This window comes from Pan troglodytes, chromosome 14, assembly GCF_028858775.2.
Source record: "Pan troglodytes isolate AG18354 chromosome 14, NHGRI_mPanTro3-v2.0_pri, whole genome shotgun sequence".
NCBI classification, from domain to species: domain Eukaryota; kingdom Metazoa; phylum Chordata; class Mammalia; order Primates; family Hominidae; genus Pan; species Pan troglodytes.
The window spans coordinates 53989649-54015896 of NC_072412.2; the positions used below are offsets into that span (position 1 = coordinate 53989649).

Genomic DNA, 26248 nt, shown 5'->3' on the forward strand with positions numbered 1-26248 from the left:
ATCATTATAAAATGACCCTCTCTTTATCCCTCGTAATATTGTTTGCTCTGAAAACTACTTGTGCCTGATACTAGTGAAGCCATTCCAGCTTTCTTCCCATTAATATCACCATGGCATATTTTCCCCATTCTTTATTTAACTTATACGTGTCTTTATTCTTAAAGAAGTGATTTTCTTATAGGCAGCATATTGTTGGGTGTTGCTTTCTTAAATCTTGCCTAACAGTATCTGCCTTTTAATTGGGATGTTTAGATTTAAATTTAATGTGACTATTGATATGGTTGGGTTTAAATTCTCCATCTTATTATTCATTTTCTATTTGTCTCATCTCCCTTTTCCTCCCTTTCCTCTTTTTCTGCCTTCTTTTGGATTGAACTTTTAAAATTCTGTTTTATCTTCTTTGTAGGCTTACTGTCTATACTTCTTTATTTTGTAATTGTTTTTTGATTTATAATATGCATCTTTAATCTTTAATAGTCTTTCTTTAAATAGTATTACACTACTTCACATACAGTATAAGAATCTTAGAATAGTATATTTCCATTTTCCCTTTTCCAACCTTTGGGCTGTTGTTGTCATACATTTTGCTTCAACAGAAGTTATAAGCTCTACAATACACTCATAACTTTTGTTTTAAACCAATTATCTCTTAAAGAGAATTCAAAACAAGAGAAAAAAGATGTTTTTATTTGATTACATATTTACCTTTCCAGTACTCTTCATTCCTTGTGTAGATCCAGATTCCTTTTGTTTTCCTTCTGACTGTAAAACTTTTTTTTTTTTTTTTTTTTTTTTGACATTTCTTGGCCAGGGGCGGTGGCTCATACCCGTAATCCCAACACTTAGTGGGGCTGAGGCGGGAGGATCTCTTGAAGCCAGGAGTTCAAAACCAGCCTAGGCAACAAAGCAAAACTCTGTCTCTATTCTTACAAAACAAACAAAAAGCATTTCTATTTTTTTTTTCTTTTTGAGATGGAGTCTCTCTCTGTCACCCAGGCTGGAGTGCAGTGGCGCGATCTTGGCTCACTGCAACCTCCACCTCCGGGTTCAAGCGATTCTCCTGCCTCAGCCTCCTGAGTAGCTGGGATTACAGGCACACGCCACCATGCCTAGCTAATTTTTATATTTTTAGTAGAGACAGGGTTTCACCATGTTAATCAGGCTGGTCTCAAACTCCTGACCTCGTGATTTGCCTGCCTCGGCCTCCTCCCAAAGGGCTGGGATTACTGGCATGAGCCACCGCACCCAGCCAACAAAAAACATTTCTTGTGTGCATGTCTACTAGTGATGAATTCTTCCAGCTTTTATGTCTGGAAAAAAACATTTTACCTTTATTTTTAAAAGGTCTTTTGCTGGGTATTGAATTCTACGTTGACAGTCTTTTTGTTTTTTCTTTGAGTGCTTTAAAAATATTGCTCCACTGTCTTCTGGTTTGCCTTGTTTCTTTTTTTCTTTTTTTTGAGATGAAGCCTCGCTCTTTTGCCCAGGCTGGAGTGCAGTGGCATGATCCCAGCTCACTGCAACCTCTGCCTCCCAGGTTCAAACGATTCTTCTGCCTCAGCCTCCTGAGTGACTGGGACTAAAGGCACATGCCACCATGCCCGGCTAATTTTTGTATTTTTAGTAAAGATGGGGTTTCACCATGTTGGCCAGGCTGGTCTCGAACTCCTGATCTCAGGTGACCCACCCACCTTGGCTTCCCAAAGTGCTGGGATTACAAGCATGAGCCACCACGCCTGGCCTTGTTCTTTTTTTGCTATATCTTTTTCCTGCAGGTTTTTCTTTCTGTATTTCATGTTGAATACCTTCTAAAGCTATGTCTTCAAGTTTATTAATTTTTTTCTTCTGAGGTATCTAATCTGCTGTTAATCTCATTTATTGTATTTTTAGTCTTACTATAGTTTTCATTTCTAGAAATTTGGTTTGGGTCCTTTTTATATCTTCCATATCTATTTTTATTATGTTTATGCTTTTCTTTACCTTCTTGAACATATGGGATATAGGTATTATAACTTTTTAAATGTCCCTGTCTACTAAGTCTAGTACCTATGTCTTTTTAGGTCTGTTTCTCTTGACTGATAGTTCTCTCTCTCTCTCTTTTTTTTTTAAGAGTCGTATGTTTCTGCTTTTTTGACTGCTTGGTGATTTTTTTGTTAGGTGCCAGATATCGTGAATTTTGCTTTAGTGGGTCCTGGATATTTTTGTATTCCTTTCACTATTTTGACCTGTGTTTTGGAACACAATTAAATTATCTGGAAATAATTTGACTTTTTTAAGGCTTCATTTATTTATTTATCTGGTTTTTGTTTTTGGACACAGAGCAGTCTTTAATCAATAGCTAATTTTCCTTCACTATCCAGGCATTGCTCTTCTGAGTACTCTACTGAATATCCCATATATGACAAGGTTTTTCCACTCTGGCTAGTGGAAAGCAGAACTCTTCCTGACCCTGTGTCAGCTCCTGGAAGGATTCTACTCCTTCCCATGGTTCTTCCCTGGTTTTGAGTACTATCATCACATCCATGCACTGATCAGTACTCAGCTGAAGACTCAAGCTTAACCCTCTGCAGACCTCTGGAGTTCTCTTTTTGTAGCTTTCTTCTCTCTAGTATTCTGTCCTGCTAATTTTAGTTTGCCTTGGCATCTCCCATTTCTTAACTCTGTTTCTTCAACTGGGGGACCACTGGGCTGCATTCCAGTTTCTCATCTCTGGACTGTGGACCATAAACTGTCCCCAGGCAGTAAGCTGTGGCAATAATGAGGCTCACCATTTGTTTTCCTTCTCCCAGGGATTGCTGTTCTGTACTGCCTGTTGTTTATTGTGTAAAAAGAATTCTTTTATTTATGTTGTTCAGTTTTGTGGTTGTTTAAACGAATCTGGTCCCTGTTTCTTCATCAGAGCTGGCAGGGTTACTAAACGTAAGGCTTAGTGATTGATGAAGTATTTACAAATATGAAATATGTATACTTACAGAATATTTAGGGTACCATTTCCGCTTCCTTGTGTTAAATGCATCAGGTCTTCTGACTGATGCATTATACTGTTTCAGAGGGGTGCTTACTATATGGAGAACATAGAAGTACTAGTTATTAACTATTTTTTTTGTATTAAATTTTGGTACATCACATAAACATTGAGTCTCCTTTAAATGTGTCAAATGTAGCTGACTTACTAATTGGTTCTGTCATACTCTTTTTCTGTGGTCACCAAATATTAGCAAATTTCTTCATTCAGTTACACAAGTACTTGGCCAACATACTTTTACATAAGAAAATACTTAGGATGGGCTGGCAAGATAGCCAAATAGGAACAGCTCTGGTCTGCAGCTGCTAGCGAGATCAACCCAGAAGGCAGGTGATTTCTCCATTTCCAACTGAGGTACCCGGCTCATCTCATTGGGACTGGTTAGACAGTGGATGCAGCCCACGGAGGGCAAGCTGAAGCAGGATGGGGCATCACCTCACCCGGGAAGCACAAGGGGTTGGGGAACTCCCTCCCCTAGCCAAGGGAAGCTGTGACAGACTGTGTCATGAGGAACATTGCATTCCAGCCCAGATACTTTGCTTTTCCCACAGTCTTCGCAACCCACAGACCAGGAGATTCCCTTGGGTGCCTACACGACCAGGGCCCTGGGTTTCAAGCACAAAACTGGGCGGCTGTTTGGGCAGATACCGAGCTAGCTGTAGGAGTTTTCTTTCGTACTCCAGTGGTGCCTGGAACGACAGCGAGTTAGAACCATTCACTCCCCCGGAAAGGGGGCTGAAGCCAGGGAGCCAAGTGGTCTACCTCAGCGGATCCCACCCCCATGGAGCCAAGCAAGCTAAGATCCACTGGCTTGAAATTCTCGCTGCCATCACAGCAGTCTGAGGTTGACCTGGGATGGTAGAGCTAGGTAGGGGGAGGGGCATCCCCCATTACTGAGCCTTGAGTTTTCCCCTCACAGTGTAAACAAAACCACCAGGAAGTTCGAACTGGGCAGAGCCTACCACAGCTCCCTAAATCTGCTGTAGCCAGACTGCCTTTCTAGATTCCTCCTCTCTGGGCAGGGCATCTCTGAAAGAAAGGCAGCAGCCCCAGTCAGGGGCCTATAGATAAAACTCCCATCTACCTGGGACAGAGCACGTGGGGGAAGGGGCAGCTGTGGACACATCTTCAGCAGACTTAAACATTCCTGCCTGCTGGCTCTGAAGATAGCAGCAGATCTCCCAGCACAGTGCTCAAGCTCTGCTAAGGGACAGACTGTCTCCTCAAGTGGGTCCCTGACCCCTGTGCCTCCTGACTGGGAAACACCTCCTGGCAGGAATCAACAGACACCTCATACAGGAGAGTTCCAGCTGCCATCTGGTGGGTACCCCTCTGGGACGAAGCTTCCAGAGGAAGGAACAGGCAGCAATCTTTGCTCTTCTGCAACCTCCACTGGTGATATCCAGGCAAACAGGGTCTGGAGTGGACCTCCAGCAAACTCCAGCACACCTGCAGCAGAGAGGCCTGACTGTTAGAAGGAGAACTAACAAACAGAAATGAATAGCATCAACATCAACAAAAAGGACATCCACACAGAAACCCCATTTGAAAGTCACCAACATCAAAGACCAAAGGTAGATAAATCCATGAAGATGAGGAAAAACCAGCACAAAAAGGCTGAAAATTCCAAAAACCAGAGCGCCTTTTCTCTTCCAAAGAATGACAACTCCTCCCCAGCAAGGGGAGTTTGACGAATTGACAGAAGTAGGCTTCAGAAGGTGGGTAATAACAAACTCCTCCGAGCTAAAGGACCATGTTCTAACCCAATGCAAGGAAGCTAAGAACTTTGAAAAAAGGTTAGAGGAATTGCTAACTAGAATAACCAGTTTAGAGAAGAACATAAATGACCTGACGGAACTGAAAAAACACAACACGAGGACTTTGTGAAGCATACACAAGTACCAATAGCTGAATCGATCAAGCAGAAAAAAAGGATATCAGAGATTGAAGATCAGCTTAATGAAATAAAGCGTGACGACAAGATTAGAGAAAAAAGAATGAAAAGGAATGAACAAAGCCTCCAAGAAATATGGGACTATGTGAAAAGACCAAACCTATGTTTGATTGGTGTACCAGAAAGTGACAGGGAGAGTGGAACCAAGTTAGAAAACACTCTACAGGATATTATCCAGGAGAACATCCCCAACCCAACAAAACAGGCCAACATTCAAATTCAGGAAATACAGGGAACACCACAAAGATACTCCTCAAGAAGAGCAACCCCAGGACATATATTCGTCAGATTCACCAAGGTTGAAATGAAGGAAAAAATATTAAGAGCAGCCACTGCTCAAGGAAATAAGAGAGGGCACAAACAAATGGCAAAACATTCCATGCTCATGGATGGGAAAAATTATAGCGTGAAAATGGCCATACTGCCCACAGTAATTTATAGATTCAATGCTATCCCCATCAAGCTACCTTTGGCTTTCTTCACAGAATTAGAAAAAACTACTTTAAATTTTATATAGAACCTAAAAAGAGCCCATATAGCCGAGACAATCTTAAGCAAAAAGAACAAAGCTGGAGGCATCACGCTACTTGACTTCAAACTATACTACAAGGCCACAATAATCAAAACAACATGGTACTGGTACCAAAAAAGATAAATAAACCAACGTAACAGAACAGAGACCTCAGAAATAATGCCACACATCTACAACCATCTGATCTTTGACAAACCTGACAAAAACAACCAATGGGGAAAGGATTCCCTATTTAATAAATGATATTGGGAAAACTGACTAGCCATATGCAGAAAACTGAAACTGGACCCCTTCCTTACACCTTATACAAAAATTAACTCAAAATGGATTAAAGACTTAAACATAACACCTAAAACCATGAAAACCCTAGAAGAAAACCTAGGCAATACCATTCAGGACATAGGCATGGGCAAAGACTTCATGACCAAAACACCAAAAGCAATGGCAACAAAAGCCAAAATTGATGAATGGGATCTAATTAAACTAAAGAGCTTCTGCACAGCAAAAGAAACTATCTTCAGAGTGAACAGGCAAGCTACAGAATGGGAGAAAATTTTTGCAATGTATCCATCTGACAAAGGGCTAAAGTCCAGAATCTACAAGGAACTTAAACAAATTTACAGGAAAACAAACAACCCTATCAAAAAGTGGGTGAAGGATATGAACAGACACTTCTCAAAAGAAGATATTTATGTGGCCAACAAACATATGAAAAAAAGCTCATCACCACTGGTCATTAGAGAAATGCAAATCAAAACCACAGTGAGATACCATCTCATGCCAGTTAGAATGGTGATCATTAAAAAGTCAGGAAACAACAGATGCTGGAGAGGCTGTGGAGTAATAGGAATGGTTTTATACTGTTGGTGGCAGTGTAAATTAGTTCAACCATTGTGGAAGACAGTGTGGCGATTCCTCAAGGATCTAGAGCCAGAAATAACATTTGACCCAGTAATCCCATTACTGAGCATATACCCAAAGGATTATAAATCATTCTACTAAAAAGAACATGCACACATATGTTTATTGCAGCACTATTCACAATAGCAAAGACTTGAAACCAACCCAAATGCCCATCAGTGGTAGACTGGATAAAGAAAATGTGGCACATATACACCATGGAACACTATGCAGCCATAAAAAAGGATGAGTTCGTGTCCTTTGCAGGGACATGGATGAAGCTGGAAACCATCATTCTCAGCAAACTAACCAGGAAGAGAAAACCAAACAACACATGTTTTCACTTATAAGTTAAAACTGAACAGTGAGAACACATGGACACATGGAGGGGAACATCACACACCGGGGCCTGTCAGGGGGTGCGGGTCTAAGGGAGGGATAGCATTAGGAAAAATACCTAATGTAGATGATGGGTTGATAGGTGCAGCAAACCACCATGGCACACGTATACCTATGTAACAAACCTGCACGTTCTGCACATGTATCCTAGAACTTAAAGTATAATAAAAAAACAGAAAATATTTAAAATATATCTTTCAAATTATTTTTTCAAATTTAAATCGAGGGTCATTTTATGTATAGTTTGTAATGAATAGCCCATAGTTTTAGAGTCCTGATTTATTGACAAACTTATAAACAAAATTTTAAGCTTTTTTGGTATTCTTTTGAAATGTCAAAATTGATGGGAAGCAAACACAAAAGGGAGAACAGTCTGTGGCTCTGAAAAAACCAAAAAGGATATCTGTTGTATGTTTGTATGGTGGGTCATTAACCTTTGGTGTACTTTGCAGAAGTATTTTAAGTATTTACCATTGGACATTATTTGTTTTAAGTTATATTTTGCTGAGAGCTACAACTCAGGAAGGCAAGTGAATTGTAAGATAACGATTAAGCCACATTTAACACTTTTTAAAAGCATGGGCCAGGACAATGAAGCAGTATGATGCCATATATACTTTTACACAACAGCCATGCTAATATAATGATAAAGCAATTATGCTATATTTTTAAAAGCTTCTCATGAATTACCTAAAATAACCATGTATTTACTTTTCTTTGCCAGAAAGAGGAAACATTTTATTTTAATTAAAAAAAAATTCAATTCTGAAAACATAGCTAAAGCTTTAACCTTTCTCACTCTGACCCAATGTATTCCTAATATAGCTTTGCCCTTGACTTCCACAGCTAAATACTAGTTTCTCAAGTGATTTAGGAGACTTGACTTCATTATTCAAAACTGAAATTATTTAGCTTGTTCTAAATGCAACTTTGCTTCCCACTATGTCTATTTTTCCATTACTTTTCAAATCATCTGGGCTTAAATACTGAGCATTTTCTCCTTTTCTTTCTCAATAGTTTGATAGAGTCCTGTAATTTTTTTTAAAGCTGTCTCTCATATTTATTATATTATTATTTTAATATACTTCATTACACTTCCCTAGAACAGATCATCAGCTCTCTTTAAGTAATTTGTCTGAGGTCACCCAGTTGGCATTTGAACTCATATTGGTTTGATTCCAAATTCCATACTGGTTTCTAGTAAAGGTCTCTGTCACTGTACTACATTATTTCTGTGAAATCATTCATGCTGTTTTTATTACCTCTATAATATATAGTCAGGCATATGGGACAGTATAAAGGGAGCAATACAAATAGTAAGTTAATTTTATTCTAAGTGAAAGCATAATATGTATGTGTATTTTTTATCCTGAGTAACAAGGGAAGTGTTTTGCCTAGGAGCTAATAAGTAACAAGAAAGGGAAAAGTAACATTTGTTGACTAGCTCCTTTGTGCAGTGCACTGTGACTATTGGTCTGACTTATTCCTCAGGAAGAAGGATTAAAAGAAGACTTTACAAAAATGAGCAAACTATATTATAAAAGTAAATGCTAGTATGCATATATGTTTCATTCATGCAACTCCTAGAAATGAGACTTTACTATAAGTGTTTTCAGAATCCACAATAATTTAGGTTGAAATTAGGTATTTGGATCAACTTTCAAGGGAAGGGGTGAGAATGAGGTGAAATAGACATCTAGATTGTTTTCGTAGACTGAAACATTGGACCTGAGGTTTTTGTTGTTGTTTTACTCTTTCTCTGTTTTTAGTAAAAGATTCCAGGTATGCCTAAAGTCATCTTCTATACGAATGCAAAAATGTAACGACAAAGATGGGAAAATAAAAGAAGGCAATATCTTAGGAATAAATACTTTATAGTGACATTATTTTTCTGCTAGTGAACTAATAATCTACAAAAATTTTAAGATAGATAAGCAGAAAGAATACAAACAAAAAAAAGATAGTAATTTAATTCATATGAATAATCATCCACTGAAATGTAGCAAGGATATGCTACATATGAAATGTAATTAGATGATTGCTTAAAGATCTAGGAATATAAGCTCAATGTAATAAAATAACTTTCTTCTTCATCATTGTTAAGGATTAATAAGGCATTAAATGGGTTTTCATGTGGGTCCTCATATGTTAAAAAGGACAACAATAAGAAAATCTAAAGAAACTGAGATAACTTATAAATCAATGCAGGTATTCTGTGTTAAATGCTTATGTAAGCCTGAGTTCTTCATCCAGATCTGTTTATGATTTTAAACATAAAATCATTTTCATTTCTAAACCTTTGCTCAAGTAACTTGTAGTACCTGAGTCCTATGTCTGATCCCTAAGTCTATTCTTTTCTCTATGTATCTATACCCTTCTTTAATTTTAAAACACTCTGACATATGAAAAAATGCCAGAGTTTACTGTAGAGAAATATTCATAACTTGTCTATTCATGTCACTCCTCCCCACCACACCATCCATATTATACATATTACCCATTCTCTTTGTTCATTAATTGGCAAAAGGGACTAAGAAATTCAAGGATGTCCAAAAATAAAAAACAAACAAAAATCTAACAACTCAGGAATGTCCTGTAGGTAGCTCATAGAAACTTAGTTTAGGAAGTAGTGCTCATCACTTGCCTACTTCTTTGGAAGTTTGTCTGGTAATTATACAGACCAGCATCAAAATAACTCTCATTTATGTGTGTGACATTTCAGTGTAGAAGTAATAATAGGTAATGTTTTTGCATATGTCCTATTATAGGTACTGTTAAAAGTGCTTCAGTGTATTAACTCATAACTTCTCACAACTCTATGAAATAGATTCTGTCATCACTGTTTCACAGATGGAGAAACTTTCCTGTGTCCACAAAACTGGTTGGTGACAGAGCCAGAATTTTAACTCAGGCTATCTGGTTCCAGAGACTATACTTTTAGGCTCTTTGTTGCCTTTTAGTGTATATTAGTTTACTGTTTGGTATGTGCATTGTCATGATTAGTTTATTTGCTCATGTTTTATCTGTGTTTGTATTTTTGTGTTTGTGAGTGTTACTATGCTATGGCAAAAAGGGCCTAGACTTTGAATTAGCGGATCTTACTTAATATTCACAGAAGCCTGGAAGTGTAAACATTGCTATCCCTATTTTATAGATAAAGAGACCTGAGGTCCAGAGATGTCATGTAACTTGCTTTGGTGTGGTTCTGAGCAAATTATGTCTCTGTATCTCAGGTTTCCTTGTATGTAAAATAGGGATAACTTTCAGTTGTTGTGAGGAATAAATGAGCATTTATGAGAATAGTAATTAGAAACATAACAATTAATTGTTAGTACCCTTCATTCCTTTTCCTCTGCTATACAGTGATTTCATAAGAACAGAGAACCGAGGATTCAGTTACACAGTATTAACCTGTTTATCTTGGCTTACTATAAGTACAGAGAATTTTTCTCTTCTCTTGAGGCACCCCTCCTCCCCCATCACCTTCTCAAAATGGAAAAAGTTCAGGGGGAAAAGGCATCATGGGACTCCAGCATTGTTAAGTATGGGCAGTGTTCACTGTTATATTACAGTTGGAATTTGTTATGTTGCTTTAGTTATGAATCATGTCAGTAATTACCCTGAGGGTGGTGTTAGTTCACTATTCAAGTACAAACACGAAGGGAAGTAGCAATGGTAGAAGAATAGCTAGGACATACTCTCTGTACCTAACCTGTGGGATGGAAGCACATATACTCTTATTCAGAGAATTTTATAAAGAGTCATGATGTTAGATAATTACTTGAATTTAGTTTTAGAATTTTCAGTTTGTAAACTTACAGTCAAATCTTAACTGGAATTGTGAGGAAGGGCTCTAGAATTCTGGATATGCAAGAAACAAAGAAGAGAAATAGGAGAAATCGATCCTAATTAGTGTGGCTTCTGAATTTCTGCAGCAAAATAAAAGGCTGTTATTAATTATTGAGTTTACTAAAATTTTAGAACTACTCTAAGGCAATTATGCTTCAATCATCTAAGCTTACTTACCTTTAATTATAAAATAGAACAACTTTTTGGCATTTCATTTTTCCAAATATTTATAGCATGTTTTAAAAACTCTGAACTGTCACGACCCAGTCTGTTTCAACATACACATTTGTGGTCCTTGGTGTTGTTACTAATTTACTTAATTGGTTCTTCATATTTTCAGCTTTTCTCAGAAATGGCCAAATATCAAAGGTATTTTTGGTGTCTTCCTGTAAGTGCTAGATTTAGAACATGATAAGGAAACGTAGAATAGGAAACAGCTGGATTTGTTTCTTAGCCTTTTCAAAAAAGCCTTTTCTTACTTTGCTAAGTTTCAGTGGTTCTTATCTCCACTAAATATAACAACAAATTTATCTTTAAGGTTTTGATTATATTCCTTAAGAATTCTTCAAAGACTAACATAAATCTGTCTTGCTATCTTTTAAGTCTGGTCATTTTATCATTATGCCCTTTTCTTATTTTAAGATAATTTAATTGTCTAAAAGTTTTTAAATTTACATATTAAGTAATGATAGTTTTTATATTAGGTTTTATCATTTAGTTTTTTTCTTTTAAACATTAAGATGAAAAAGGTGGAGAAGTGAAATTACTTGTCTTTTACATGAGTCATAAACAAAAATGAACATAGGATACACTAATCCAATACTGAACTTACTATCTGTTCTTGAAAATATAATTTTTTTGCATTATCTTTTTCATAGGAATATCGGACACCTTTAATAGTATACACTTTTAGATTGGCATCTGATTTAGTTGAACCCACATATTTTAACGGGGTCTTCTGAAAATAAACTTTTGCACATTTCAGTTCCAATGAAGAACAAATGGCCTGGGGAAGGGATGGAGAGTGGTAAAGAATTCCCTTGTAGAAAACCTTTTTTTTTTTTTAAACAGATGAGTCTCACTCTGTTTTCCCAGGCTGGAGTGCAATGACACAATCATAGCTCACTGAAGCCTTGAACTCTTGGGCTCAAGTGATCCTCCCACCTCAGCCTCCCTAGTAGATGTGACTACAGGTGTGAGCCAACACACCCAGCTAATTTTTTTTATTCTTTGTAGAGACGGGGTCTTGCTGTTGCCCAGGCTGGTCTCAAACTCCTAGACTCAAGTGATCCTATTGCTTTGGCTTCCCAAAGTGCTGGGATTAGTCATGAGCTGCCACTCTTGGCCTACAGAAACTATTTATATGTGTCTTTTGCTTTATTTTTCTTTAAATGCAGGTCCATTTTTTCCCCTTGTTTTAGGTAGCTAAGATTATATTGAATCATGTGTGTTTCAGTCTTTGTCATCTCAGGAAGTCTTATGAGACCACAACATAAAGTATAGTAATTTTTGTCCAATAATTTTGGCCATTAGCAAAAATTACCTATATGACATATAAATCAAATGGTATAATTTTTTAGTGCTAAGTCTTAAGTAGTATTCATTTTTATTTAAATAAATTGCTTCTGTTCATAAAGTACTATATATAAAACCTTTTTACCTTTTTTGTATATAAAACCTATGATTCATAGGTTTTATGTCCTATTAAAATATGAGCTAACAATAATTGGTAAAATTAGTTGGAAAATTATCAGTTTTAAAAGAAAATTAAATTGAAGGTTATGTTGTTAGTAATTTAAAGATCTCCTGTGTTTTGATGTAAAAACACTATTTTTTAGCAGCAGTAAAAGGGCTTAAGTAGTATGACTTTTTGTGTAACTTGGATTGTGCAATTGCTTTTAAAAATGAAACTATTTCTCATTTATAATGAGATAATGGAACTCAGTGTATCGGAAGAGCAGACTGAACACACACTTCTACCTCCTTTCTCCCCGCAAACCCTACAGAAGTGACAAAAAAGACACATATCACAGGGGAGTGAAACCCAGCAGTACTCAGACTGTGAAGCAGAAAAACTGTGGAGGGAAGTGGAGGAGTTGATTCTTTTTTTTAGTATAAAAAATAAATGATGAGTGTATTGTGGATACAATAAAGTAGAGAAAACCACAGCACACAACACCCCCAGGAAAGGGGACTGGTGGAAGTCGGAGTCTTAGAGAGCCCCCAAGCTCAAAGTAGCAGATACAGAGAGTGGGGCAATAATCAGGAAGATTTTCTAAAGTGCTGTTTGGCAATGGTCCTCAAACTTGAGCATGCATCAAAATTACCAGGAGGGCTTGTTAAAACACATATTACAGATTGCTGGGCCCAGTCACAAAGTTTCCAGTGTAGGGTCCAAGAATTTGTATTTCTGATATGTTTCCAGGTGATACTGATGCTGCTGGTCTGGGTACTACACTTTGTGAGCAACATTTTAAGAACATGAAACACCTGGACCAGTCCCCCATCTAAGGCCATGCCAGCCTATGAGAATAAAAAAAATGCACATCTGTAGTCCCAGCTACTTGGGAGGCTGAGGTGGGAGGATTGCTTGAGCCTGGGAAGTTGAGGCTGCAGGGAGCCGTGACTGTGCTACTGCATTCCAGTCTGGGTGACAGAATGAGACACTGTCTCAAAGAAAAACGAAAAAAAAGCACCTTCCTCTTTACTAATGAATTATAAAAAGATGCCGTCTGGACACAGCAACCCTAAGCTTGGTATGCAGAGTTTAGGCTGAAGCCCCATGCTGTTGTGCAGTGCATAAACTATACAGATACAAGCCTGCGCCCACCTTCAAATTTTGTGTACACTTACAGACACAGGGCTAGGGTTTCCTGATGGTGCCAAAGAGAGAAGCAGAACAGAAATTGAAGTAAACCCAGACTTCTGTAACAGACCTAAAGAAAAAGAAATAGGAAAGGCAGTTCTTCCTAGGAGGAAAATACAACAAAGTATTGTACTGGTAGGTTATGTAGTTCCTTACTTTGGTATTTTCAGGTACCTCAGTTCAGTATTTATTCATTACCATAAGAAAGACCAGAGGAAATGGAGGAGAGAAAATAATAAAAAAGAACAGAAAAAAAAATTCCAAAACTAATGAAAACCAGGGGGCTTCAGATGGAAAGGGCCCATAGTGCCAAGCATGATGAATGAATGTGGATACTTTTTTTTTTTTTTAATGACAGTCTCGCTCTGCCGCCCAGGCTGGAGTGCAATGGTGTGATCTCCGCTCACTGCAACCGCTGCCTCCTAGGTTCAAACGATTCTCCTGCCTTAGCCTCCTGAGTAGCTGGGATTACAGGCACGAGACAACACGCCCAGATAATTTTTGTATTTTTTGTAGAGACGGGTTTTCACCATGTTGGTTAGCCTGATCTTAAACTCCTGACATCGTGATCCGCCTGCCTCGGCCTCCCAAAGTGCTGGAATTATAGGTGTGAGCCACCCCACCCAGCAAAAAATTCAGAATTCTAAAGATAATGAGAAAATTATAAAAGCTTCCAGAGAGAAAAAGTAAGCTATTTTAGGGGAATGAGATTCAGATCAGCACAGAAGTTCTCAGTAGGAATACTGGATATTTTATAACCTAAAATTTGTCAAATATGACAGCAAAATGAAATTTGGAAATGCAAGGACTCAGAATGTTTATCTTTTGACTGCCCTTTTGAAATGAAATTACTAGGGAATATGCTTTAACAAAATGAAAAAAGAATCCACAAAAGGGAAATCATAAGACCTAATAAAAAAACTGTCACACCAGAGCAGAGAGAAAAATGCAAAAAATCCTACGATGCAACAAGCCCAGAAAATGTTTGTTCCGCATGAGAAATCAGATAGTTTCATAAAGAATGCCTTCAACAACAAAATGGTTTCTTTTAACAATTGTATAACCTCATCTAAATGGTGGGAATTTAACAAATACAGTTTAAAGTTGATAAATCAAGTAATAAGAGTAATAATGAATTTGTGTATTAACGAAAGAAAATTTGCCTTTTTTCCTCGGGCTTTTGAAGAATTTTAAGATTCATTCTAATTATTGAGACCAATTATGTGCCAGACACTAAAATAAATGAAGTTCTAGGGTGTTTTTCCCCCATCCTTGTTGGCCCATAGTTTTGACTGCATATAACAGGAGATGGCATGCACAGCCCACAGACCATAAATTTTGTTGTAACACAGCCACTTTATTCATTTATATATTGTCTGTGGCTGCTTTTGCACTGCAGTACAGAGTTGAGAAGTTGCAGCCAGAAAGTAGAGCCTGCAAACCGAAAATATTTACTATCTACTCCTTGAGAAGAAAGTTTGTCAATACCCGATATAAAGCATTAACATGTTTCCCAAAGTCGTAACTATACAAAAAGGTATAATCTGAAAAATGTCATATTCTTTGATATTCCTTCTATCCCATTTCCAACCCCACCCTTGTTTTTGGTTTATCTTTCCTGTGTTTCTTTTTATAAAAATAAGCAGGTATGCACGTTTTATTTTGCCTTTTTCTTATACAAAAGGTGGCATACTATGTGTGCTCTTTTATGCTTTTTTTTCATTTAACACTACCTTCTTGAAGTCATTCCATATCAATTTATAGAGATATTTCTCATTATTACAGCTGCATAGTACTGTATTTTGTATATATACTACAGTCTGTTCAACTAGTTTTCTATGATTGGACATCTAGGTAGTTTCCAGTATTTTGCAATTTCAACTATTACCACAATAAATAACTGTGTGTGTGTGTGTGTGTGTGTGTGTATGTATGTATGTATGTGTGTGTTATGTAATTGAAATTGTGTCTTGAGGATCAATACCTAGAAGTAAGAATGCTGGGTCAAAGGGTTAATGTGTGTGTGTATGTGTGTGTTAGATATTGCCAAATCCCATCCATAAGGTTTGTACTATTTTTCATTCCCACCGGAAATGTATGAAGGTAGCAATTTCTCCATGACTGCTACTGTCCAAATTTTGCCAAGTAATGACATTAAAATATTCTTCTCATCTATTATCACCATCATTTAAAAAAGAATTTCTCCCATTTTAATAAAGGAGAAAGGACAAATCAGAAAAAAAGGATAAGAAGAGCCCTTTAAATTGTATAAATATAGTTCTTATTGTGATTATTTTTCTTTTCTTGCTGAAGACAAATGCATCTCTACCCTGTATCAGACGAATCTTTATTTGATCATGTCTCCCCTACCTTGAAATTCTTGAGGACTTTCCACAGCTTCTCAGCACTTAACGTGGTCTTAACATGGCATATAAGTACGTGTAAGACGTTAGCCCTATTTCTCCAGCCACTTTGAATGTTTTAATTCTTTCAGTATCCAAGTTCTCTCCCACAGGGCCTTTGCCTGTGGTGCTTGCCTTGCCACCATTAAGTAACTAGACAAGTAAAAACAAAGAAACTGGGTTCAGCCAGGTGCAGTGGCCTGCACCTGTAGTCCCAGCTGCTTGAGAGGCTGAGGTGGGAAGATTGCTTGAGCCCAGGTATTCAAGTCCAGCCTGGGCAATATAGCAAGACCTCATCTTTCTATTAAAACAAACAAACAAACAGGGTTCTTACCCTGGCGCTACATTAATTTGTTATGTGACATTGTGTCTGTTGTTTAGTCTTACAGTTCCTCAGTTTCCCCAGCCTAAGGTGTAGTTACATCAGATGACCATCAGGCCCTTTCTGTTCTAAGTTGTGAATGTTCCAGAAGCCATTTTGATAGGACGATAATGGAACTTAGCACATTTACCCCATGGCTATTAACTGTAACTCTGCTGTAAGTATACAACACATAATTGTTTCTTACAATTATTTATTTTTAAAAATCACTTGAAATCTATTATGAGTAAACCAAGTTTTGAGAAAACTGATTATTAAATTTTTGAATTATACCCCTTCTGGGGCTCTATCTTTTGAATTCTGTTTTTAACACTGCTTTTCCAATGAAAGAGGTAATTTTCTACCCTTTTAAGAGGTTATTGTAGTAAATCTTTTGGGAGCAGGAAGACAGGAAGGTAGGAGAGGCTTAACACTATCATTTTAAGGTAATAAAAAAGAGAGAGAAGTTTGCCTGGTGTTAATCTCCTGTTCATTTATTATCTGATCTGTTGCCTTGTTTAATTGACATTCTTTGTACTTTTATAAAACTGTCTGACATCAAGTAAAAATGATAAAGAGAGAAAATAGAAATTTGAGAATTAGAGATTTTAGGAGTTATGTACATGCTGATCTCTGGAAAATATTGCTAAATAAGTAATGCTGTTGATCATTAAATACTCTGGTCGGTTTAGATATTAATGTGTTCTACATTCTTAAGTTTGTTCATTAGTCCTTTTTAATTTGTAATTTATTTCTTAGAAGCCATGTTATAAATGGGTAATTCAGTTTTCAGGAAAGCCCCAAAAAGCTTTTTAAAAAGTTTGTTTTTGGAGTCTTTAAGATTTCATCCCTGCCTAAGCACTGTTTATAAAATTGTTTCTACACAAAAATTTGTTCACAACTAAGAACATTTGTGACATCCAGAGTTGGACTGGCATTTAGGCACGAAAAAAGTTTAGGTGCTGGAAGGTAGTAATGCTTCTTCTTGGAAATAGTAATTTAATATATTGACAAAGGACAAAATACTTGGTTCATCAGGTGTCCAAAATTGTAGGACCAAAAAGCAATTGCTTCAGATTCTTGATAACTATGTACCATTCATGAACCAAATGTTTCTCGGATGGGAATATGAAGTTTGCTCCATTTTCTATTTTATATTTCTCAATTTAGTGACTAATTTCTTTAAATACCAATATCTATAATTAAGATTTCTATTTCCAATTTACTTTTCAGCATTTTGAATGTAGAATATTAAGGTTCATTGATAGCTCCTTAAGTAGTGTCTTCAGTTTAATTTTCTGTGAATATATTATGTATAATACATATATTTTTATGCTTTTTAAAATAAACTAGGTACTTGATATTTTCTCAGTAAAGATGATTTCTAAGTTCAGAAATTATTAGGATGCTGGAAAGCCATTTTTCCACACCTGAAAAATTTTCTCAGCTTACTGTGTTCCTTTGAAGGGAGTTAATGTGGGAAGGAAGATTAGTCAAATCATCTACCATTTTATGAAAATGTTAATAACAGTGGGCACAGTTTTTGTAGGGGGGCTTAGTGCTATCATTTTCAGGTAATCAAAAGTAAAATCATCAGAGTTCTAATATTAATATAGGTTTTTCTGAATAAAGGGGGAAGGGAAGAGAAAACCCTCAGAATATATGACTTACCACAAAGTACAACACTAGCAAAGGAAAATAAATTTTGTTCTGGTACACTTTTTTTCCATAGTTCTAGATGAGAAAACCATGTTTGTTATGTGTTATGTATTGCTTTATGAAGAATCTTACAAAACTTTTGATTCATTTGTCTTCCTGTTGACAAGAGACACCAAAAAGTTTCTTTATGAACATAGTAATAACAACTATTTAATGACTGTTTTACTTGCATTTTAAAGTTATATTCATGTTTTATGATCTTGCCTTAAGTTGAGATCTTTAAGCTGAGGAGAGTTCTGAGAAATCTCAAAGTTATACAGTTCTCCACCCCTTTCCCCCAGATCAGTAGATTGGTAGTTGCTTCTCAACTCAGTATGTTTAAGAAAGAGTGTATTTTTATTTACTGAAGTGTAATATCAAATAAAGGAATTTCAGGTCAATGGAAGAAAACACATTTATATTATGTATATACTTCTCTTGGGATATAAAGGACCATGGTTAGTATCTTCACTAGTTTTTTGGGTTTTTTTCTTTTCTCTTTTTTTTTTTTTTTTTTTTTTTGAGATAGGATCTTGCTCTGTTGTCCATGCTGGAGTACAGTGGTGTGATCATATCTCACTCTAACTTGGAACTCCTGGGCTGAAGGCATTAAAGATGTATTTTGCTTTAGGTTTATCTAAAGGAAACCATGGATCCCTAAAGAAAACCCCCCACTGTTATTTTATTGAAAATGGGTTTACCTGTCTAGCAAATGATTGTGATTTTTCTGAAATCATTACACCTCAAACCCAGAGAACAGCAAAAATCAAATTTATGTCTTAAAAGAGTTTTTTGTCCAAGTTGTATTGAGGACTTGAAAGATTAAGACAGTAGAAATCAGATAGGTTGGATGCTGAATTTAATTACATGTCCTTTTTCTTAAATAGAAGGCATTCTTTTTTAGTTAACTTTGGAGAACTGCTTGATTTTTTTTTTTTTTTTTTTGAGATGGAGTCTCGCTCTGTCACCCGGCTGGAGTGCAGTGGCGAGATCTTGGCTCACTGCAACCTCCGACTCCTGGGTTCAAGCGATTCTCCTGCCTCTGCCTCCCGAGTAGCTGGGACTACAGGCATGTGCCACCACACCCAGCTAATTTTTGTATTTTTAGTAGAGACGGGGTTTCACCATGTTGGCCAGGAGGGTCTTGATCTCTTGACCTTATGATCCACCCGCCTCAGCCACCCAAAGTGCTAGGATTACAGGTGTGAGCCACCGTGCCCGGCCTGAATTTTTTTAAAAAAGGAATATGTTGGATAATAAAAAAGTTTTAGTGTACTTGGTACTTTTTTTCTAAAGTATACCTCAGAGCCAGACCTATTTTATGTTTAGTGAAATGAAAATATAGTTTTGTTTAGTTATTTGGCCTTGTAGTTTTGTTACTTTATAATGTAAGGAACTGTGTCCTTAATTAATCATTTTGACGTACAATAACATCTTGCCTACTTGAAATAATGTTTTGAACTTCCCAATATTTGGCTTAAAATGGCCAGAAGAGTGAAGGAAAAGAAAATATTTACAGTCATGCATCACGTAATAGCATTTTGGTCAATGACCGCATAAACGATGGTGGTCTCATAAGATTATCATACTATATTTTTACTGTACCTTTTCTGTGTTGAGATGTATTTAGATACACAAGTACCATTATTTTACAGTTGCCTACAGTATTCTTTACAGTAGCATGCTGTATAGGTTTGTAGCCTAGAAGCAATAGGGTGTACCATATAAGCCTAGGTGTGTAAGTGTATACCTTCTAGAGTTGTGTAAGTACACACTGTGATGTTTGCACGACATAATTACCTAAGCAAGCATCATAAGCAACACATGACAGTATATTACTTTCTAAATGCCAAGTACTATATTTCACTATCTCTGATGTTTCTCTGACCTAACATACTTAAAACATAAGTTCTTGACTGTGATGTAAATGCACCTTTAAAATGTACCTCTGGTAGTATTTTATTTTTTTGCTAAGTAAAAACTTAGCAAAATGACATTTTATTAGTTTTCTCCCTCTCAATTTTTGTGGCATACATCATTTTGAAATTGGGTGCGTTATATACAGAAAATCAAAATAGTAACTTCAAAGCATACCATATAGATAGCATCTGCTTTCTACAAATTGCCTACACAGACCAAACTCCCAAAATGTTATCAGTGTGTTACTGCTCAAGATCTTCCAACAATGTTAATATGTCATCATTTCTACAGAAGACTACATTTTTAGTTATACATATATTTTAAAATACTCCCAAAACATTTATTTCAAATTACTCGTCTTTCTCATTTGTTAATCATAGTTTAAGAAATATGATTAGTAGTTTTAATTCAAAATAAAAATGGTATGTTGAATAAAATATTACGTATTTAAACTTATATAAATTAGTATAAAATAATTTAGTAAATTAAATCATTTAATATAAAAAGGAATTCAAAGACATTACAGATTGGCACCACATAATTTAAATCAGTCACTTTTAGACACTAAATAACTTTAAGAGATTTTTTTTAATGAAGGAACAAATCAAAATGGCTCAGAAAAATCAGATGGAGTGGATACACAAATAAAATACATGTTAATGCTTAACACATTGAATACAAATTTTCTTTATACTAAAGACTTTAAAATGTCCATGTGTTAATTTCTTTTGGAGGTGGAAAAATAGTTTGTCCAAAAAGACACTTTTCACAGTTGAAGGAACTTGAAAGTTCTGTCCCAGTGAGTCCTAATGGTTTTATTTCAGGCAGCAGATTCATTGTCAAATATCTTACTTTTTAAGGTCTGTAGGTTATGCTGAATAAAATTCTCTGCACCATGAACTTCAGAGAATCTGAAGTCACTTCTCCTGACAGACCAGTTTTTCATTTTTATTGAATTCTGAATTGTGTCCGATGTAAAGTAGTAAACTATAGGGTCAAAACAACAGTTGGAAACAGCAATACAGAGAGTGATTGGGTACATTGTCCTTACTGCTGCCACTACTGAGCAATTAACAAATGTTTGTGTTCTCACAAGAGAATATAAAATAAGATTGATATTGTAAGGAACAAAACAGAAACAGAATATGATCAAATGTACAAAAATCATTTTTAAAACCTTAGTTTTGTTTATTTTGCTTCTACTTAATGTAACAGGTTTGGTTAAAGTTTTTAGCACCATACTAGAACAAGTTACATTTAAAATTAGAGGAATAAAAAATCCCACTATTTCGATGAAAATTACAATCCTTGAGAGATATGTTTTCCATGTGGCTTCTGGAAAATTTTCAAAGCAGGCTTCTGAGGCATTGTTACCCTGAGAGTGGGTAGACTGAACAAAAACGGCGGGTGCACTTCCTCCGATCACAGTTAACCACACGCCAGTGCAAACAATCTTTGCATTTCTTTTGGTTCTTAGAGTCTTTGACTTAAATGGGTAGACAATTGCCAGAAATCGATCTACACTAATACAGGTTAAGAACAGAATGCTTCCGTACATGTTGGTATAAAACAGCATCACAGAAATCTTACAAAGTAAATCTCCAAATGGCCAATTCCGTGTTGTGAAGTAAAAAATCCTGAAGGGTAAAGTAAAAACAAAAAGCAAGTCTGACATTGCCAAGTTAATCATGTAAGTTGTAGTTTCATTTCGGACTTTGAGGACGCAGATGAAAATGTATATGGCAACACAATTGGATATTAACCCAAGCACAAACACCATGCTGAACATGCACCCATACAAAGTGTACTTAAAGGAGTCATTATAGAAGCAGTGGGAGCTGTTAACGCTTACCATCATAAAGGCACGTCCAATTTTCAGTTTGGAAGCACTTTCATCAGCTGCAGTCTCCTTTGGGATTCAGATTATAACCTCTATAACCTCCAATTTATTTGCAAATTATCTGGATCTTTGGATGGTTTTATAAATATTTCCTTTTTCTCAGAAATACCCAAAAGAAACATGAAATTTGTTGCTGTAAAATTTCCGCTGGGTTCTTCAACAGGAAAATATTTTCATTTGTTAGTCTTTAGAAAATCCATGAATTCCAAGGCTCAGTTAACTGACGAGCAACCTTTAAAAAATACAGTCAACGAGGCCAACCCATAGGATTATAAATTTAAAGAAAAGCTGTGATCTGTGACCAGAATGAAACCACTTGTCTTCCAAACTTGTATTTCAGTAGTCAAGATGAATACTCCAAAGTTAATGTTTCTTTATGCCTCAGAATGTTAAGCTTAAGTTATCAATCTTATTTTCTTTTCAGTGCAGAGTTTCAGAGACTTAAACATTCCCAATTTGTCCCATTTTACTTCTTGCTTCTTTTAAATGAAGTTTTCCTTTTTTGTTTTCCTGCAGTGGATCCCAGATTGTGGGTAAGCAGAAGAGTCTTTTAAAGATTCCGAAATAAATTCCCAAGCTTGTTAGCGCTTGTTGAATTGAGGCCTTTTCCTCAGTTGCCAGTTGTATCTTGAGGTCGCTTTCTCTGAAGTGAAAAAGAAAGGCTTCCTAGATTTGTAATATGACATCACAGGAAGAAGAGGCTGGGTTTGGACAAAGAAACTTTCAGCCCAGTTTGTTTGCACTTCCTTTAATCTGATAATGTGTCTGCTGGGAATATACCTAGGAGGCTTGCAAATGGTCACTGGCTGTTGAACTGCGTGGTCTGCTCATTAACTCTTTTTATGTGGAAATGCCTTCTGCGGTGCTGGCAACCTCTCAGAGTTGTTTTGATTTGTTTCAGTAGTAATAATTGAAAGAAAAAAATCACTATTCAGCCTGTTCTCTTATTCGATTGTTTTCGTGTTTGGGATATGACAATTTAGAAAAGAAAATGTGTATGGGTGTGTATTTAAAATTGAAATTGTTAGTGATATCTTAACATAGCATTTCAAAGAACTGTTTAATGACTATGAAACAGGGGCCTTTAACCTTTAAGGTATAACAAGCATTTGACTCTTGGTTTCTGAAAAATACTCAATATTTAATTGTTATCATTATGAGTAGCTCTTATCCTGGGTCTCATTAGTTTTTGATAAGCAATTTTCTAACATTCTTTCCTCTTTCCTATGAAGTTGTATTAATATTTTAGAGCTGTTTAAATTTTTAAATTACTCATTTCTCCAAAAGAACAAACTCAAGAATGTTTATCTTTGGTGTGGTGTTAATTTTACTTTCTAAGCACAAAATGAAATTGCATCTTTTTAAGCAAAATTTTTTTAACCTTAAATTGATTGAAATAAGGTTTAGAGAATAAAAATCCTACTAGTTGGCAAAATTTTAGGTTCATAGTCTTATCTTCCTTCTTCCTCCCAGCTCTTCCCTTAACCCCTTAATATGACATTAACTATATATTGAAATATATTTCAGATTTTGTCTCCATCTAAAAGTTTCTATCAATGGTTTATATGTTTATATTTAAAGTATACTCATATTTTGGGCCAGGTGCAGTGGCTCACGCCTATAATCCCAGCACTTTGGAAGGCCGAGGCAGGTGGATCACCTGAGATCAGGAGTTTGAGAGCAGCCTGGCCAACATGGCGAAACCCCATCTCTACCAAAAATACAAAACTAGCCTAGGGCAATAGTGCGTGCCTGTAGTCCCAGCTACCCAGGAGACGGAGGCAGGAGAATCGCTTGAACCTGGGAGGCAGATGTTGCAGTGAACCAAGATCAAGCCACTGCACTCCAGCCTGGGCGACAGCGAGACTATCTCAAAAAAAAAAAAAAAAAAAAAGTATACTGATATTTTAAAGACTCCAAAATCAGAAGAAGAAAGTGTGTGTAAGGTGAGGGTACTTAAATGTAGGTGTTATTTCCTCAAAGATTGAGGATATCACAACCTCTATGGCACATGTTTTTCTTGTTTTAAATATCATTTTCTTCAAAAAAGGCTAGATCTAGTTATGCCTTACTGTTATTATTTTTTTAATTTGGTCTAGTTTAAGCTGAAACTCTTCCTCTTGGGTATTAAGTAATTTAAGAACAATTTATTTTTTTCTCATAAATTACTTAGCTAGCTTAAAAATAACTTATTACAGTAAAATGTTTTGTGTTGTTTTGCACCATTCTTTCACACTCAGCAATTTTTGTCATTTGTTGATGAACTATAATCTATTTCTACTGTCTGGACTAGAAAATTCATCTATTATCAAATGACAAAAAAAGATGAGTATTACTTATAACCAATACTTAAAATTTTGAAGGGTTGAATATCTTTTATATCACATTTGGTATAGAAAAGATGTATGTGTGTGTTCTTATTAGAAGGCTGGTAGAAGCTGAGTGAGCATTAATGAAAAAAGGAGTGGTTAATAAGCTTGTATTCTCATTGGAAGAAATTTTCTGTTAGTAGTTATGTCTTACTGTTTTTTTTTTTTATTTGGTTCAGTATGTTTTAAAAAAACAAAATCTTAGTAATCTTCTTTCAAATTGATAGTCTCCTCTTTAGTCATCTTTAATTAATGAAATATATGCAGTTGTATATGCTGATCTCATCCTACTTTTACTTTCATTTTGAATATGGCATTTTCTCATTCAAATAATTAAAATTTATTAATTCTACTTGGAATATTCTTCTACATATTGTCATTACTCACTTGACTTGTTATTCACTTAAGTCATTCATCTATAGTTTTTTCTTTTCTTTTCTTTTTCTTTCTTTCTTTTTTTTTTTCTCACTCTGTCACCCAGGCTGGAGTGCAGTGGTGCGATCTTGTCTTACTGCAACCTCTGCCTCCCAGGTTCCAGCGATTTTCCCACCTCAGCCTCCCGAGTAGCTGGGATTACGGGCACCCGCCACCACACCCAGCTAATTTTTGTATTTTTAGTAGAGATAGGGTTTCACCATGTGGCCAGGCTGGTCTTGAACTCCTGACCTCAAGTCATCCACCCACTTCAGCCTCCCCAAGTGCTGGGATTCCATGTGTGAGCCACCGTGCCCGGCCTGTTCATTTATAGTTTTTTAATGTTTGAGTTACTGGGGCTTAAAAATGGATAGATCACTATTTGTTGAATTAGGCTTTTCATTATTATCAGTATCATAGTAAATGTTTGTATAATTCTTACCACAATTCTTGGTTCTTTGTAGATGATTCTCACATGTTTGCTGATGAATGAATCATAAACTTGAATTTTGTTGCCAGTTGTTTCTACTGAGGAAGAGCCATAGCAGAGGGACTGTTTGAACAGGAAGAAGATAATTGAATACTGCATTTTTTCCAGATATTAAATTTGGCTTCTAATTAAGGAACCAAAGGGGAATTTAGAAACTTTGAAAAATTCTTAGGTTAGAATTGGAAAAATACAGAGTAACTACTTGCAAAGGGATGTAATGAATCCATATAATCAATTATATTTAATAGATACTTTTGTATTTGATAAACTCAGGCAAACTGTTATTTTAATGTGAGATCTCTACACTTCTGGAACTTTGAGAATCAACTTATTTCTTATATGGATTTTTTGGGGGGAGCGAAAATTAAACAGAGCCAGATAGATGCTAAAATGGTGAACACAGGAACAGCTGGAGTCTGCAGCTCCCAGCGAAATCAACGCAGAAGGTGGGTGATTTCTCTATTTCCAACTGAGGTACCCAGCTCATCTCATTGAGACTGGTTAGACAGGGGGTGCAGCCCATGGAAGGCGAGCCAAAGCAGGGTGGGGCATCGCCTTACACGGGAAGTGCAAGGGGCCAGGGAACTTCCTCCCCTAGCTAAGGGAAGCCATGAGGGAATGTGCCACGAGGAACGATGCATTCCGGCCCAGACTCTATGCCTTTTCCATGATCTTCACAACCCTCAGACCAGGCAATTCCCTCGGGTGCCTAGAACACCCAGGCCCTGGGTTTCAAGCACAAAACTGGGCAGCCGTTTGGGCAGACACCGAGCTAGCTGCAGGATTTTTTCTTTTTCATACTCCAGTGGCACCTGAAACACCAGTGAGACAGAACTGTTAACTCCCCTGGAACGGGGGCTGAAGCCAGGGAGCCAAGTGGTCTAGCTCAGTGGATCCCACCCCCACAGAGCCCAGCAAGCTAAGATCCACTGGCTTGAAACTCACTGCCAGCACAGGAGTCTGAAGTCGACCTGGGATGCTGGAGCTTGGTGGGAGGAGGGGCATCTGCCATTACTGAGGCTTGAGTAGGTGGTTTTCACCTCACAGTGTAAGCAAAGCCACCGGGAAGTTTGAACTGGGTGGAGCCCACTGCAGCTCACCAAAGCCACTGTAGCGCAACTGCTTCTCTAGAGTCCTCCTCTCTGGGCAGGGCATCTCTGAAAAAAAGG

At 36.6% G+C, this 26248-nt stretch overlaps 2 protein-coding genes across 44 annotated transcripts in view; one reads left to right on the top strand and one right to left on the bottom strand.

Moving 5' to 3' along the window:
• The window catches only part of RB1 (RB transcriptional corepressor 1), a 170876-nt gene that overhangs the window by 87001 nt on the left and 57627 nt on the right, over positions 1-26248 (top strand). The gene's annotated exons all lie outside the window — the stretch shown is intronic.
• The window catches only part of LPAR6 (lysophosphatidic acid receptor 6), an 85029-nt gene that overhangs the window by 32255 nt on the left and 26526 nt on the right, over positions 1-26248 (bottom strand). For 8 of the 33 annotated variants that reach the window (XR_010150688.1, XR_010150686.1, XR_010150687.1 and 5 more), the window contains one exon: positions 25032-25142. Coding sequence is in view for 9 of the 33 variants with exons in the window: in XM_054664922.2 (XP_054520897.1) it covers positions 25032-25142 (111 nt within the window). In the remaining 24 variants the exon portion in view is untranslated. Of the gene's footprint in view, positions 1-705; positions 895-2972; positions 3062-4315; positions 4475-10540; positions 10740-10836; positions 11055-13489; positions 13596-15895; positions 16081-20475; positions 22450-25031; positions 26237-26248 lie in introns of those variants that run through there. The other 25 variants (XM_054664917.2, XM_001151721.7, XM_063792518.1 and 22 more) reach the window with 20 other exon arrangements.